General features: G+C 38.6%; 1 protein-coding gene across 3 annotated transcripts in view; it reads right to left on the minus strand.

Annotated features, from left to right (window-relative positions):
• Positions 1-846: 846 nt before the first annotated feature.
• Positions 847-18226, minus strand: part of CCSER1 (coiled-coil serine rich protein 1) — a 580273-nt gene continuing 562893 nt past the window's right edge. For all 3 annotated transcript variants that reach the window (XM_070758007.1, XM_070758006.1, XM_070758008.1), the window contains exon 10: positions 847-1831. In XM_070758007.1, coding sequence (XP_070614108.1) covers positions 1346-1831 — 486 coding nt within the window. In that variant the 3' untranslated portion in view covers positions 847-1345. The remainder of the gene's footprint in view (positions 1832-18226) is intronic.

Here is an 18226-nt window from a genome sequence, read left to right on the forward strand (position 1 = left end):
GACCTTGTTCTGGCCTCATCAGCTAGCCATACCCTTACTGGGATTTGATATATGTAGATATATATATATGTAGATTGTTCTGAGTTTGGGTTTTACCCCGTGTAATATTTTGAGTGTCTATGCAACGTTTCGGTGAAATCACATTCACCATCATCAGGCTGAAGTTGTTAGCTTTGGGCTGCTTTGAATATAATTTTAAAACTATATAGTTTTAAATATAGTTTTAAACTAATATAGTTTTAAGCTATTCAAAGCAGCATGAAGCTAACAACTTCAGCCTGATGATGGTGAATGTGATTTCACCGAAACGTCGCATAGACACTCAAAATATCACACAGGGTAAAACTCCAACTCAGAACAATCTACATACATATACCTGTGAAAATTTACGAAAAGAAATATATATACAGTGTTCCCTCGATTTTCGCGGGGGATGCGTTCCGAGACCGCCCGCGAAAGACGAATTTCCGCAAAGTAGAGATGCGGAAGTAAATACACTATTTTTGGCTATGAACAGTATCCCAAGCCATCCCCTAACACCTTAAACCCCTAAACTGCAATTTCTCATTCCCTTAGCAACCATTTAGATTATTACTCACCATGTTTATTTATTAAAGTTTATTTAAAAAAATGTTTTTTAAAGGCAGACAAAAGTTTGGCAATGACATATGATGTCATCGGTGGGAAAAACCGTGGTATAGGGGGGAAAACGTGAAGTATTTCTTAATTAATATTTTTGAAAAACCGTGGTATAGACATTTCGCGAAGTTTGAACCCGCAAAAATCGAGGGAACACTGTATATATATATATATATGCAAAGCAAAATGAAAGATGGAAGGAACATCCCAAAGACTACAATCATTTTCTTTCCCCAATTTAGGAGTGGTTATTCTATTCATTCCTCACGTTTACATCTACATTAACATTATAAAAGAACAGAGGTGCTATTTGACATATTTTTGTTAGAAATTGTAGGCCCTCAAGTGATGATGGACAGCCAAAGGGGAAAAAAAAATAGAATGTTGGACCTCTTCTGGATGTTCAGTCAATCCATTCAATAGGAAGCCAAGGCATTTATACCATCAATTTCACTAAAATGTGGAATTTACAGTCTGGAAAATTCTGGGGGGAAAACCCACCCCCGTTTCAATGACTCATTAAAGTTAACATGCTCGTTCCCCTATCCTTCCCCCCACCCCAATCCTCGTCTTTATTTTACAAGAACAGCTCCAATTCCAGAAACAACGTCTGTTATAAAAATTAAAACAAATGGGTAGCAGCATCTGAGAAGAATCATCAAAGTCAGTCAAATGGTCCACCTGAATAAATATCTGCTGACTTTCTTTACCCATCTTGCTGGCCCAAAGTCTGAAGTTCAGAGGTGTGGAGATTGTGGTGCAGGAACACATTCTTCCTGCTGTACATGTGCAAAGAGAGGGGTCCTCTTGGGGGTTGTCCAAGTCTCCCTATGAAGGTAGAAGGTTGCCGACTGAAGGACGGTGGATCCTTTGGAGGGCCTGGAAAAACGGTGCCGTTATCAGCCTTGGTGGTTGACTTCGAGGCATTTTGCACGACTCCTGCTAAGCCGTTGTGGTTCACCTCCGAAGAGAGGGCTTCGTAAGAGTCTCTTGTATGCTGGAGAACTTCAACCATTTCTTTTTCCTTCAGGAGGTTGCCCAGACAAAGACTGGACAGCTGGCAGTTTTTATTTTCACAGGAAGTGGCTTGGCTGCCCGGCGAAGGTCTAAAATGGTCCTCGGTGGCTGAATGTACTAATCTTTTGTCCTTTGTGTTGGGAGTTTGGCTCACCGTTTTGTTTAGGTAGGTAGCCTGGAGGAAAGGAAAAAGAAAAGGGAAGGGGAGAAATATTAGAGGAAAAAACCCATCTCTTTTCAGCAAGGTTGCTTAGGGCACCCAAAGTGTTCCTGTTAATCCCTGCAGCTGCACAACTGGGTTGGTTTCCACCACTCTGTTTATTACATGTTTATTTTTACGAGGTGGTCCCCGCTGGGGTTTTGACGTCACAGAGACGTCACTTCCTGGCCAGCCAAGGTGACCGAATGCCGAACGCGACCCCAAACTTTGCCTAATGTATCATAGGTAGGTAGGTAGGTAGATAGATTAGATAGATAGATAGATAGATAGATAGATAGATAGATAGATAGATAGATAGATAGATAGATAGATGAGAGATAGATAGATAGATAGATAGATGATAGATAGATAGATAGATAGATAGATTAGATAGATAGATATATTAGATAGATAGATAGATAGATAGATAGATAGATAGATTAGATTAGATAGATAGATAGATAGATAGATAGATAGATAGATAGATAGATAGATAGACAGACAGACAGATAGGTGATAGATAGATAGATGATAGATGATAGACAGATAGATAGACAGATAGATGATAGATAGATAGATAGATAGATAGATACATACATACATAGATGATAGATAGATAATAGATAGATAGATAGATAGATAGATAGATAGACAGATAGATGATAGATAGATAGGTAGGTAGGTAGGTAGGTAGATAGATAGATAGATAGATAGATAGATAGTAGATAGATAGATAGATAGATAGATAGATAGATAGATAGATAGATAGATAGTATATAGATAGATAGATAGATAGATAGATAGATAGATAGATAGATAGATAGATAGATAGATAGATAGCGGTAGGTAGGTAGGTAGGTAGGTAGACAGATAGAATAGAATATTTCTTTTAGAAAAATTGGCCACGTGTGATTAGACACACAATGAATTTGTCTTGGTGCAGATGCTCTCAGCGCACATAAAAGAAAATAGATAATACCTCCTGCCAAATTCACATCTTCTAAATATATTCATGTTGATGTTGCCAACTAAAAGAATAACTGAATGTTTTAAAAAGGGATGTGCATGCTTCACAGGTTGGTTCCTACCAATTCGGACGGGTTCTATAGAACCATTAGTAACTTGGCGGCCTGGATCGCTAGAACCAGAAGCAACCCACGCCTGTCACAGTTCTGAGTTGGTTCTACAGTGCCACCATCTTGTTTTTTTGCTTCTGTGCATGCGCAGAAGTTTTTTTAAGTACTGCACATATGTGCCTGTACACACGAAGCACCCATGTATCACATCCCTGTGTGAACCAGCAGTAGCAGAATCTGAAACCCACCACTGGCGTGTTGGTGTGTAGATTACACAAAGATATGCACAAACACATAGACGTACTTTGTTACCCAAATAGGAACCATGGTAACTTCTAAGGGAGTTATTTAAAAGCGATGGCATACTGCAATTAACAAGTTATGTCTCTTGCTGCTTTCTGAAGATAGAAGAAATAACCCACACATATTACAGCTCTAAAGTCCCAGGTTGTTATAGGAGAACCGACTGTCTTTTGTGCTTGTCCCTTTATGTGATTATAATTATCCTCTAATTACCACATCTCCTCATTTGCACCTCTCTATGAATTTGCATAGGTGTGCAAGTGTCCAAAAAAGAGAGGAAAACACAAGGATTTTTTCCCCTCTTCCCACCTTCAGTCAAGTTCATCAAAATGAAAAAAAAAAATCAAGTACGAAATTTTAACCAGCTTTTTACACTACACATTTACACTACAATATAAATTTGATAATCCAATCTCTCTACATGGGGCTACCTTTGAAAAGTGTTCAGAAACTTCAGATCATGCAGAATGCGGCCGCGAGAGCCATCGTGGGGTTACCCAGGTTTGCCCACGTTTCTCCAACACTCCGTGGTTTGCATTGGCTGCCGATCAGTTTCCGGTCACAATTCAAAGTGTTAGTAATGACCTATAAAGCCCTACATGGCATCGGACCAGAATATCTCTAGGATCGTCTTCTGCCGCACGAATCCCAGCAGCCGATAAGGTCCCACAGAGTTGGCCTTCTCCAGGTCCCGTCAACTAAACAATGTCGTCTGGCGGGCCCCAGGGGAAGAGCCTTCTCTGTGGTGGCCCCGGCCCTCTGGAACCAACTCCCCCCAGAGATAAGAACTGCCCCCACCCTGCTTGCCTTTTGTAAATTGCTCAAGACCCACCTATATCACCAGGCAAAATGCCAAATCCAGGCTGAATATCTGATTGACAGTCCGACAAGCAATAAAAAAAGAGAGAAATATTTCCTTTTTTGTCAGAGGAAATCATCCTCTCCCTTGTGGAACATAGAGTCCACAGTATATTGTGATTAATTGAATGTTATTTGCATAATGAAGGGACAGAAAAAAATAAGAGATTATTTTCAAAAGCCTTTCTTTTTAATGTTAAGTAGCTACATGTGAGCATAATCAGTGATGGAGGAAGTGTCTGTTTAAATCATATACAGCAATTTAGGAGAACGCCCTGCAGGAAAACATAAGAATCTGAGCAGATCCCCAGACGATTCTTGCTTGTTGTGATGTAGAAACATCTTTAATGTAAATAGCTACCAATTTGCATAAACACACAAAAACTGAATTTGTATAGAGCCAATAATTACCAGAGACAAAATATTAGATTTAGAAACAAGTACATGAAAAAAAATATTACGTACTTATCACCGTTCTTATTTAATTTTTCTTTATTTCTCTAGAGAACAGACGACCTTGGAACAGGTATTACTTCAATGTCAGTTTGTTCAGTGAAAAATACTCCTGACAAATTCCAAATTTAATAAGAAAGAGAATCTTTGCTCTTCATGTTTGCTTGATGCCTTAGCACCATGATGGTTATCTATCTATCTATCTATCTATCTATCTATCTATCTATCTATCTATCTATCTATCTATCTATCTATCTATCTATCTATCTATCTATCATCTATCTATCTATCTATCTATCTATCTATCTATCATCTATCTATCTATCTTTCATATATCTATCTATCTATCTATCTATCTATCTTCTATCTATCTATCTATCATCTATCTATCTATCATCTATCTATCATCTATCTATCTATCTATCTATCTATCTATCTATCTATCTATCATCTATCTATCTATCTATCTTCTATCTATCTTCTATCTATCTATCTATCTATCTATCTATCTGTTTATTTATTTATTTGTCAAACAATTATAGGGTGATAATTTGTATATATTAAACATAAGATAAGTAATGATAAAAAGTAGACAATAGGACAAGGACGGTAGGCACAATGGTGCGCTTATGCACGCCCCTTATGGTGCACCAGTTGCGGCCCTATTTGGACAGGGAGTCACTGCTCATAGTCACTCCTGCCCTCACCACCTCGAGGTTTGACTACTGCAACGTTCTCTACATGGGGCTACCTCTGAAGAGTGTTCGGAAACTTCAGATCATGCGGAATGCGGCCGCGAGAGCAACATGGGCTTTCCCAAATATGCCCATGTTTCATCAACACTCCGTGGCTTGCACTGGCTGCCGATCAGTTTCCGGTCACAATTCAAAGTGTTGATTATGACCTATAAAGCCCTTCATGGCATCGGACCAGAATACCTCCAGGACCGCCTTCTTCCGCACGAATCCCAGCGGCTGATTAGGTCCCACAGAGTTGGCCTTCTCCGGGTCCCATCGACTAAACAATGTCCAGGCAACAAGAGAGCAAAATGGTATTCAGTAGAATACCAGTGATTGAAGAATAACAACATTACAAAGTAATGATAAGTAATTGTCAACAATAACCTACTCTGGACTGATACCGATTAATTGATCAATTTATTTATTTTTTCCATAGTATGAATCCTAGTAGAAAGGAAGAAGGAAAGATACTTCTTGGATAAGAAGTGAAACCCCAAGATGATTATTATTATTATTATTATTATTATTATTATTATTATTATTAATTGGATTTGTATGCTGCCCCTCTCCGTAGACTCGGGGCAGCTAACAACAATGATAAAAACAGCATGTAACAATCCAATACTAAAACAACTAAAAACCCTTATTATAAAACCAAACATACACACAAACATACCATGCATAACTTATAATGGCCTAGGGGGAAGGAATATCTCAACTCCCCCATGCCTGGCGGTATAAGTGACTCTTGAGTAGTTTACGAAAGACAGGGAGGGTGGGGGCAGTTCCAATCTCTGGGGGGAGTTGGTTCCAGAGGGCCGGGGCCACCACAGAGAAGGCTCTTCCCCTGGGGCCCGCCAAACGACATTGTTTAGTCGACGGGACCTGGAGAAGGCCAACTCTGTGGATATTTGTTACTTTTTTTGGGGGGGGGGACCTTTAGCATTCGAGTTCAAAGCCATAAACAGAAATATTTCACTCTGCAGCAGTTTGTGACTTAATGTAATCAACACTGATAATTTTATAGAAAGGAGATTAAAAAAGGAAAACCGCTTGACCCCTCCCTATACTCATACGCTTTTAAACAGCTTTTGTAGCCCTGACAGTTTGTGTAACAGCGGATCTAATTTACTAGCACCAGTTTAATTTACCAGTTAAAATCAGCCCCATAGTATGTATCCCATCTGTCAGCATGTCAGCCGATTAATTTGTACAGTGCTTTGGTTTCATGCCCAGCAGCATTGAGTGCAGCAAATGATCCAACAGAATGTAATTTAGCTGGACTAGGTAATAGTTCTTCATTTTAGTTTGTTAAGACCTGTTCTTATTTATTGATTTGGGGATGCACTGTAGACCATCACTGTATATATATATTTTTTACAACCTGAATTTGTTTCCATTGATCAACTTCCTTGTGGCCATATCTACCCAGCCAGAAAAACAACCCTCTCATTCATCCAAATTTAGAACTAAGATGCCTTAAACAAGATCTAAGTATTGCCCACAAGATCATATGCTGCAACGTCCTGCCTGTTGGCGACTACTTCAGCTTCAACCACAACAACACAAGAGCACACAACAGATTTAAACTTAATATTAACCGCTCCAAACTTGACTGTAAAAAATATGACTTCAGTAACCGAGTTGTCAAAGCGTGGAACTCATTACTGGACTCTATAGTGTCATCCCCTAACCCCCAACACATTACCCTTAGATTATCCACGGTTGACCTCTCCAGATTCCTAAGAGGTCAGTAAGGGGCGAGTACAAGTGCACTAGAGTGCCTTCCGCCCCCTGTCCTATTGCTCTCCTATATCTCCTATACCTTTCTTCCATTCCTATATCTCTTCTTCTATTCTTTCATTGATATGTTCTATTCCTATATCTTCTCTTCTATTCTTTCTTAGATATATTTTACTATGAGTATCTCCTCTATAACCTTCATCATGTATTTTACTATGTGTATATAGATATATACCCACTAAAACCCTCATTGTGTATTGGACAAAATAAATAAATAAATAAAATAAATAAACAACATCCAGCAAAATATGCTCCAGGTGTGTTGAAATAAAGCACAACTGGTATATTCCCCATCTGAAAACCCAGCAGGGGGCTAAGTGGTTTCGAACAATACGGAAGAAAAATAGATTGATTAGCATACATTCTCCAATTTTCATTTTCTAATTTAATATCTAAAATTTTCCAAAGTTGGTGAAATCGTTTATTTATTTATTTATTTATTTTATTTTATTTATTATTTGGATTTGTATGCCGCCCCTCTCCGAAAACTCGGGGCGGCTCACAACAAGTGAAAAGACAATCCAATACATTAATCCAATTAATTAAAATATTATAAATTTAAGAAAAACCCCTATACTAACATACACACACACAAGCATACCATATATAAATTCAACGTGCCCAGGGGAAGATGTTTAGTTTCCCCATGCCTGACGGCAAAGGTGGGTTTTGAGGAGTTTACGGAAGGCAGGAAGAGTAGGGGCAGTTCTGATCTCCGGGGGGAGTTGGTTCCAGAGAGTCGGTGCCGCCACAGAGAAGGCTCTCCCCCTGGGGCCCGCCAACCGGCATTGTTTAGTTGACGGGACCCGGAGGAGGCCCACTCTGTGGGACCTAATCGGTCGCTGGGATTCGTGCGGCAGAAGGCGGTCTCGGAGATATTCTGGTCCAGTGCCATGAAGGGCTTTAAAGGTCATAACCAACACTTTGAATTGTGACCGGAAACTGATTGGCAGCCAGTGCAGACTGCGGAGTGATGGTGAAACATGGGCATATCTGGGTAAGCCCATGACTGCTCTCGCAGCTGCATTCTGCACGATCTGAAGTTTCCGAACACTTTTCAAAGGTAGCCCCATGTAGAGAGCATTACAGTAGTCGAACCTCGAGGTGATGAGGGCAGGAGTGACTATGAGCAATGAGTCCCGGTCCAGATAGGGCCGCAACTGGTGCACCAGGCGAACCTGGGCAAACGCCCCCCTCACCACAGCTGAAAGATGTTTCTCTAATGTGAGCTGTGGATCGAGGAGGACGCCCAAGTTGCGGACCCTCTCTGAGGGGGTCAGTAATTCCCCCCCCAGGGTAATGGACGGACAGATGGGATATAAATGGCTTGTTCTCACGTCCTGCTTATCGTGCCTTGAAGACGGCTTACAATGCAATATTTTTTTAAAAAAGTATGTCATCTTGAGGTTATCTCCGTTTCTCAGCAAACTAGAATCCTTTGAAGTTTTTTTCCCCCCTCCAATTTGGAAGAGATATTTTTCTTCTTCTTTTTTTTTTTCTGAAAAAACCATCTAGGCCAGGGCTGTCAAACTTAATTTCACTGAGGGTCGTGTTTGACTGGAAGACCAGGGTGGGTGTGGCCGGCTTTTCTTCTTTATAATTTTTTAAATTTATTTTTTTAAAAATAACAGTAAAACATTCATATACAACACATAACAGTATGCTGTGTGCTCAATCCACAACCAAACAACGTTCATTCCCCTCCACCAAAATGGGGGCATACTTTCTATATATACCATTTCAACTTAAGAGCAGTATATCTATTTATATATTATAAAGTCATTCTAATTTGTTCTTTATACCTTGGTTTCAAATTCTACTGACCACATGTCCTCTTACCTTGTCCCTTCATCCCATCAGTTCCCACAGATTGCTTCGTACCAATTCAAAGTTTCTTCCATCAAAGGGAACACTGTCCATTCCAAACACAGTTAAGAATTCTGGACACAAATAAGACTTTTTTTTTCAATTCTTAATGGAAAATACTTAGAGTGAAACTTTAGGCAATTACATTCAAAGCATGTCTATTACACCAGAATGTATATTGCCCAAATTGCACACAGCTTCTTTTCTTTCGACACAACTCTTCCAACAGCGCAAGCATCATTTAAATATTAGCTCAAGAACACAGAAGCAATTTACAAAAATGTCTTAGCGTTAGATGTAGTTTTAATTTCTGTTTTTATTAACTGTTGGTTTTACTGATGTTTAATCAAACCATCACCATCATTTGATTTGATTTTGTACATGAATGTACTTTTATAACTCCTTTGGGGTGGCTTGACTGATTGTTTATCCTTAATTAAAGAAATACTGATATTCAAAAAGATTGACACTGTAGCACTTAGGTAGACAAATAGCAGGAGCTTTTAATATTTATGTCAAAAGTTTTTCATTGCTTATTAAAAAAAACAGATAGGTATTCTTTTATATCTTATTTCACTGAAATAGTAAGTTTTAGAAACTAATGGGTAAGTTTGTGTGACTTACATTTCTCATTACAAGGATTTTCAGGGCAAAATAATAATATTCCATGCATGTCTGGAAAATTATTTTAGCAATGCTGACTTCTGCCATAGAAGAATATATCAATATCACCACCTTCACTGTGAAATTTTAGATTTTATCTCTGGCATCAGTAAATAGTAATATGTACTGTGCAGAACTGAAAATCAATTTTCACCTAAGACCTTGGAGAACCAGTATTTTGGGGGACTATAATGGGCTAGATTTATAAATAATCCCAGCCCCAAGAGACAAGGTATGTATGAATATTATAAAGCAGCTTTTGATATTCAATCCGCATCAACTTCCACTAATTGAAAACTAGACTTATAAAAGCTTCCCCTTCAATTTACCTAGTGCTAATGGTCTGTCTATCTATCTATCTATCTATCTATCTATCTATCTATCTATCTATCTATCTATCTATCTATCTATCTATCTATCTGGTTGATTGGTTGATTGATTGATTGATTGATTTCTATGCCACCCTTCTCAAAGAGACTTGGGGCGGTGTGCCCTGAGATTAGTCATTTATATTAATTGTATTTCAGATGTTTTATTGCATATTGTTTTTTGATATGTTGTGACCCACCCCGAGTCCATGGAGAGGGGCGGCATACAAGTTCAATTAATAATAATAATAATAATAATAATAATAATAATAATAATAATAATAATAAATGTATTTATAATGCCCTTTTAATAAAGGGCGTGACACCAAGCCATATACAACTAACAAAGACAGACACACACTTAGCTAAAACACAACTAATAAAACCACAAAATTTGTTGAAAACCTTCCCAACCTCTCCAATGTCTTCGCCTCTTGCTGATCCACAGAACAAGGATCTGCTGAATCAAAGAGGAATGTCTTTAATGCCTTGCGAAAGCAGAGAAAATTCTGCTCTACCCGAAGCTCTAAGGGAAGACTGTTCCACAGACATATTATTATTATTATTATTATTATTATTATTATTATTATTATTATTATTATTATCATTATTATTATTACTGTTGTTGTTGTTGTTGCTGGTGCTGTTGTTGTTTTGTTGTTGTTGCTGTTATTATTATTATTATTATTATTATTATTGAGAGGGGCGACATACAAATCTAATAAATAATAATAATAATAATAACAATAATAATAATATCATCATCATCATCATCATCAGTGCCATTGTGACTGTGAATGAACTGTTGTAAGACTAAAGGAATCAAGATTGCTAGATAAAACTGCAATCTATTTGTGGTATTATTATTTTTTTCAATTACAGGTAACTCTTCAATTTTTAGACTGAAGAGTACTGAGATTTGTGGCTACCGTTAAAGCAAAAGAGGGCAGGATTTTATTGAATATCATCTACTTTTCCTGTGGAAGATGACAAGTTAAATCCCTGGTCTCCAGCATCTGTTTGAAACCTTGGATGGCTTGCTGACTAGCAGCAGAGTGAATATTAAGCAAGACGGGACAATGATTGGATTCTGTTCAGTATAAAGTAAATTCCTATTAGCTTCATGTAAATTGCAGGCATTAAATAAGACAAGAACACTCATTATCAAGCAGCTGTTAAATAATAATGGTACTGTTGCACGCAAATGATTCATTTTAGCATTAATTGGAGTCACTAATAGTGGCACTATTACTATTAGACCACCTGTAGTACCCTTATGACAGTTGGGGAACATTTTTTAAAAAATATCCATCTAGAGCAGTGTTTCCCAACCTTGGCAACTTGAAGATACCTGGACTTCAACCCTCAGAATTCCCCAGCCAGCATTCGTGTGTGTGTGTGTGTAACATATTTTTGCTGATAATGAAAAGGAAGGGGGACTACTATAGATCTATTTTGGGGTTATTTGCCTTCATCAGGTAGCCACACCCTTTTACTAGGATTTGAACACCTGGCTTCTGCTTTGTAAGGCAGAGGTCTTAGCCATTAGGCTACAGGCTCAACTCCTGTATCAGCTTGTACCAGGGAAGGGTTATGTATGATTTTTTGTCAAATTACTCTGGTGTATTGAAGAAACATCATATATATATATAACACACACACACATATGTGTATACTGTGTATATATGTATATATTCTGGGCGTGAGGCCAAATTGATAAGATAACATCACACACACTTGCTTCCCAGCCAAAAGTCTACTCACATGATTAACCCTATAAATGTCCAACACTGAATCCAGGTTTGTCAGGCAAAATACTTTTTACAGGATTTTCCCCTCCGGAGACACGAACATTAACTTCTTCCAAAGAGCATCCGCTAAAGTCCTCCCATTAAATACTCTCGGGGAGTGCTGACTATGCACAGCTGTGCTCACGTCTTCCTTCTGATCTTTCTCAACTGCTCCTTCCGGCCCCTCATCCTTCTCACCCGAGCATTCACGATCAGGTCCTTTATTTCCTCGTCCTCAGATCCTGGCAAATCCCCACTTGGGAGATTGATTGATTGATTGATTGATTGATTGATTCATCCATCCATCCATCCATTCATTCATTCATTCATTGTTAGAGTTGAAAGGGACCATGAAGGCCATCGAGTTCAACCCCCTGCCCAAGCAGGAACCCTATAGCACACCAGTCAAGTGGCAGTTCAATCTTCTCTTAAAAATGTCCAGAATGTTGGAGTTCACAACGTCCGCTGGTAGGTTGTTCCATTGGTTGATCGCTCTGACCGTCAGAAAGTTCCTCCTTATCTCCATGTTGAATCTCTCCATGGTCAGCTTCCAGACGTTGTTCCTCGTCCGGCCCTCTGGTGCCCTGAAGATCCCCTCCTCTCTGTGACATCCCCTCGTATACTTGTCGACTGCTATCATGTCCGCTCTGGCCCTCCTTTTCTCTAGGCTATCCATGCCCAGTTCCCTCAGTCTCTCTTCGTAAGTCTTGGTTTCTAATCCCTTAATCATCTTGGTTGCTCTTTTTTGCACCTTCTCCAGAGTTTCAATGTCTCTTTTGAAGAGTGGTGACCAGAACTGAATACAGTACTCCAGGTGTGGTCGGACCAGGGCGTACTAGAGTGGTATTAATACTTCCCTGGTCTTGGAGTGTATTCCCCTGTTGTAATCCATTACAGTACTTGAAATAATCAATTCCGCTTAGCTAAACCAGCACAAACTAGGCTACTCGGCGTTATAGAAATTTCCATAAAATAAACAATATATGTCAAATGGTAACCACATACCTTTTGTGGGGGGGGGGGGACACACCATTGTATAAATTCTTAAATATTAAGATGCCCAGAAAAAAAGTGTACATGGCATTTTAAAAATTATTATTATTTATTTACAATACGTGGTGAGGACTATGGTTTCCAGCTTTGGGGGAGGGAATGAGTATATCAGTGCTTGAATTTGGTGACATTCATTTCCGCCGTGAAAAACAAGGTTTTAAAATTTAATTACTACCAAATGTCTTGGCTCATAAACACCACATGTTCCTATGTAGTATATTTTGGCAATATTTTCGAATGTTTCTTCCTACTGCAATATTTTAGGAATTTGCAGCACGATTTATTTTGGAAAGATGGGAAATGATCATAATGTGAACATTTTCATCTCCGTATCTATTTCATACTGGCATCTTAATTTTTTGTAAAATTTTGCACCAAAGGATGTTGGAAGTGTTTTAGCACAGAATGCAGTGCTGAAGTGAATTTATAGGACTATGCTTCATGGCTATAAAGGCAGTTCTTGACTTCTCATCATTGATTTGATGGCAGTTCAAAATTATGAAGGCCTTAGAAAAAGTACCTACCTACCTGTCCTCAAAGTTAAGACTGTTTCAACCTCCCTTCCCTGGTGACATACAACCTTCCAGATGGTTTCTGATACGTCAGTTGGGAAAGTTGGATTTGCTTAATGGTCACATCATTTGCTTAAAGTAGTGAAAATGGTTCAAAACTCAGGTGTGGTAATGCCAAGAACCATTCATTCATTCACTCACTCACTCACTCACTCACTAATTCATTCATTCATTCATTCATTCACTCATTCACTCACTCACTAATTCATTCATTCATTCACTCATTCACTCACTCACTCACTAATTCATTCATTCATTCATTCATTCACTCATTCACTCATTCACTCACTCTCTCACTCATTCATTCACTCACTCACTCACTCGCTCACTAATTCATTCATTCACTCATTCACTCACTTACTCACTCATTCACTCATTCACTCACTCACTCACTCATTCATTCACTCATTCATTCACTCATTCACTCACTCACTCACTCACTCATTCACTCATTCACTCATTCACTCACTCATTCATTCATTCATTCACTCACTCACTCGCTCACTAATTCATTCATTCATTCACTCATTCACTCACTTACTCACTTACTCACTCATTCACTCATTCACTCACTCACTCATTCACTCACTCACTCACTCACTCACTCACTCACTCATTCATTCATTTGATTTTTATGGCGCCCTTCTCCTTAGACTCAGGGCGGCTTACAACATGTTAGCAATAGCACTTTTTTAACAGAGCCAGCCTATTGCCCCCACAATCCGGGTCCTCATTTGACCCACCTCGGAAGGATGAAAGGCTGAGTCAACCTTGAGCCGGTGATGAGATTTGAACCGCTGACCTACAGATCTACAGTCAGCTTCAGTGGCCTGAAGTACAGCACTCTACCTGCTGCGCCACACTGGTTCTACTAACCCTAACCATACCAATTTATAATAGGAATTTATAATAGAATGCTGGCTGGGGAATTCTGGGAGTTGAAGTCCAAATATCTTCAAGTTGCCAAGGTTGGGAAACACTGTCTTAGGCGACCCCTGTGAAACTGCCGTTTGACCACCAAGTTGAGAACCACTGCACTAAGTCCTTCAATTCATTTCTACATTTGTTGTTATTTAATGCTCTTCTTTGCAAACATATCTTAGTTTTGGCTTTTGTTTCTTGTGGGTTTATTTATGTGAATTTTCTCCGTTGCTTTCAAATAAGTTTAGGGATCCTTAAATGTCTTGCTTTCTTTTTGCTCTTTATGGTAAGCGGCTGACAAATCTGACAGTTAAAGAACACACAGCTTGTGCTCAATGCCCACATACTTTAGTGTTGAACTCCCATATCCTAAATATATTCTGGTCCTAACTAGGATTCATCTTCTACATATTTTGCCTTTCGGTTTCCTTCCAGCCTTCATTGCTTGTTTAAGCATTTACAGTAGTTTTATGTGAGGTTTTATGTGTCAAAATATTGAGCTAAGCTACATTTATCTCCAGCCAAAGATGATAAAACCTTTCTCTCAATGCGCATCTATGGAACATATTTATGCATTTCCTTTTCTGATAAAGTTCTGGCAATTTAATAGGTAGAACAGTGGAACTTTGACCAATAGGTTCTCCTGATCAAAAGAAAGAATAACATTTCTTGCACAAGGATAATCATAGCCATTGTTGTTTTTATAGAATATCATGTTCATTTAATGACCCCATAATTTATTTATTTATTTTATTTATTTATTGGATTTGTATGCCGCCCCTCTCCGTAGACTTGGGGCGGCTGGCAACAGTGATAAAAAACAGCATGTAACAATCAAATATTAAAACAACTAAAAAACCCTTATTTATAAAACCAAACATACATACAAACATACCATGCGTAAATTGTAAAGGCCTAGGGGGAAAGAGTATCTCAGTTCCCCCATGCCTGACAACAGAGGTGGGTTTTAAGGAGCTTACGAAAGGCGAGGAGGGTGGGGGCAATTCTAATCTCTGGGGGAAGTTGGTTCCAGAGGGCTGGAGCCACCACAGAGAAGGCTCTTCCCCTGGGTCCCGCCAAACGACATTGTTTAGTTGACGGGACCCGGAGAAGGCCAACTCTGTGGGACCTAACCGGTCGCTGGGATTCGTGCGGCAGAAGGCGGTCCTAGAGATATTCTGGTCCGGTGCCATGAAGGGCTTTATAGGTCATAACCAACACTTTGAATTGTGACCGGAAACTGATCGGCAACCAATGCAGACTGCGGAGTGTTGGTGTAACATGGGCATATTTGGGAAAGCCCATGATTGCTCTCGCAGCTGCATTCTGCACGACCTGAAGTTTCCGAACGCTTTTCAAAGGTAGCCCCATGTAGAGAGCGTTACAGCAGTTGAGCCTTGAGGTGATGGAGTTTTGGCAACTGAATGGAGCTAGCAGTGTGTTTACTGGCTGCCAATGCGGAAATTTGTTCAGCAGATCTATTCTCATTGTGTCCAGAGAGAGAAATATTTGCCTCTACCTAGATTTGAACTCACAGCCTCCTGACTGCGAGGCAAGAGATCCACCTCTAGGCCAATGCAAGTATTGCCACAACATAATTGTGTAACGGCAGAAAGCAGGGCACTGTAATTCAAGTTTACACTTAAACAGAACTTGGTGTAGGGATGTGTGACTATTGGCTGGACCAGTAAGTTTGAATAGCAACTCTTTGAAACTTAATCAAGGTTCAATACATCCATTACTACTTATTTTATCAGTTTGACTGCAAAGATTTCATTCAACGCACATTGTGTTTTTGAGATCCTTTGTCGCCAGAGAGTAAATGCAATTTTGGAATATAAATTTTGTTTTGGGGACTAAGAATATATTACATTGTATGGCTCAAGAATACAAATAAGTAAACTCATTTCCATAGCTTTGTAATCAATCTGCATTGGTCTTCTGGGAAGGTGGCGATGTTTGTTTCTCTTTCCTCTGTTGAAAACAATATTTTGGATTGCTTATAAAACCAACTTGTAAGCAGAAATGTTAATTGAAGTGTTTTCAACTGTTCTTGGCATTTTTGGGGGAAAGTCATCCAGTGAGCAAATAAAACAAACTTCTTTTGTGTGGTATAAAGACTAATGGAAGAATCTTTCTTAAAGGTAAGAAAACTTTCAGTTGAGTTTTTAGTCATGTAGTATTTATTTATTTTATTTATACATTCATTTGTCCAATACATAGGAAGAAAAATAGACATGTGGTAATATATATAAGGGTAAAATGAACTTAGAGGAGAGGATATATGAAAGGAAGAAAATATATATGATAAGTGAGAGAAAGGAAAGACAATTGGACAGGGGACGAAAGGCACACCAGTGCACTTATGTACGCCCCTTACTGGCCTCTTAGGAACCTGGAGAGGTCAATCGTGGAGAGTCTAAGGGAGAAGTGTTGGGGGTTAGGGGTTGACACAATTGGGTCCGGTAATGAGTTCCACGCTTCGATAACTCGATTGTTGAAATCATATTTTTTAAAGTCAAGTTTGGAGCGGTTCGTATTAAGTTTGAATCTGTTTGCGTGCTCTTGTGTTGCTGCGATTGAAGCTGAAGTAGTCATTGACCAGTAGGACGTTGCAGCATATGATCTTGTGAGCAATACTCAAATAGTATTTTAGGCATCTTAGTTCTAGGCTTTCTAGGCCCAGAAGAATGCTCTTTCAAAGGTGGTTGCATGTCAGGCATAAAGAATGAGGACCATTTGTAAGGCTTCAGCACAGAAGATTTATTCAAGCTCCTACATAAGAATCTGTTCACACTAAGTTGAACTCTTAAGGGTCAACAGAATTCAGGTGAGTTTGGACTTGTATTGCAAGGACTCTAAAGTAATGGATGCATTTAATTCCACTAAAACCCCAGCTTTGCCTATTCTTTTCTATTCTTTTCCTACATTGCATTAATAACAAAACATGATAATTTGCAAAACAAGTTAAAAAGATATAGAAATTTAACTGTACTGAAATGACAATTTAAAATTTTGGGGAAGAAAAACAGAACTGGGAAAGAACAGTCAATGTTTCTTTTCCAAAACAAAACGCCTTAAACATGATCTAAGTATTGCCCACAAGATCATATGCTGCAACGTCCTGCCTGTCGGCGGCGACTTCAGCTTCAACCGCAACAACACAAGAGCACACAACAGATTTAAACTTAATATTAACCGCTCCAAACTTGACTGTGTAAAAAATATGACTTCAGTAACCAAGTTGTCGAAGCGTGGAACTCATTACCGGACTCCATAGTGTCATCCCCCAACCCCCAACACTTTACCCTTAGATTATCTACGGTTGACCTCTCCAGATTCCTAAGAGGTCAGTAACGGGCGAGTACAAGTGCACTAGAGTGCCTTCCGTCCCCTGTCCTATTGCTCTCCTATATCTCCTATACCTTTCTTCTATTCCTATATCTCTTCTTCTATTCTTTCATTGATATGTTCTATTACTATATCTTCTTTTCTATTCTTTCTTAGATATATTTTACTATGAGTATCTCCTCTATAACCTTCAACATGTATTTTACTATGTGTATATAGATATATACCCACTAAAACCCTCATTGTGTATTGGACAAAATATGAATAAATGAATAAATGAATAAATGAATAAATGAATAAATGAATAAATGAATAAATGAATAAATGAATAAATGAATAAATGAATAAATGAATAAATGAATAAATGAATAAATGAATAAATGAATAAATGAATGAATGAATGAATAAATAAATAAATAAATAAATAAATAAAAGCAATTGCTTTGAACCCAATGTCAAATATATGGGAACAATGAGTTTTCATCTACCGAATTACACATTTTAATTTACAACTATTAAATGATAGTGTTGTATTGTGGTTAGTTGGGTGATTG

The sequence above is a fragment of the Erythrolamprus reginae genome, chromosome 7 (assembly GCF_031021105.1).
Source record: "Erythrolamprus reginae isolate rEryReg1 chromosome 7, rEryReg1.hap1, whole genome shotgun sequence".
Taxonomy (NCBI): domain Eukaryota; kingdom Metazoa; phylum Chordata; class Lepidosauria; order Squamata; family Dipsadidae; genus Erythrolamprus; species Erythrolamprus reginae.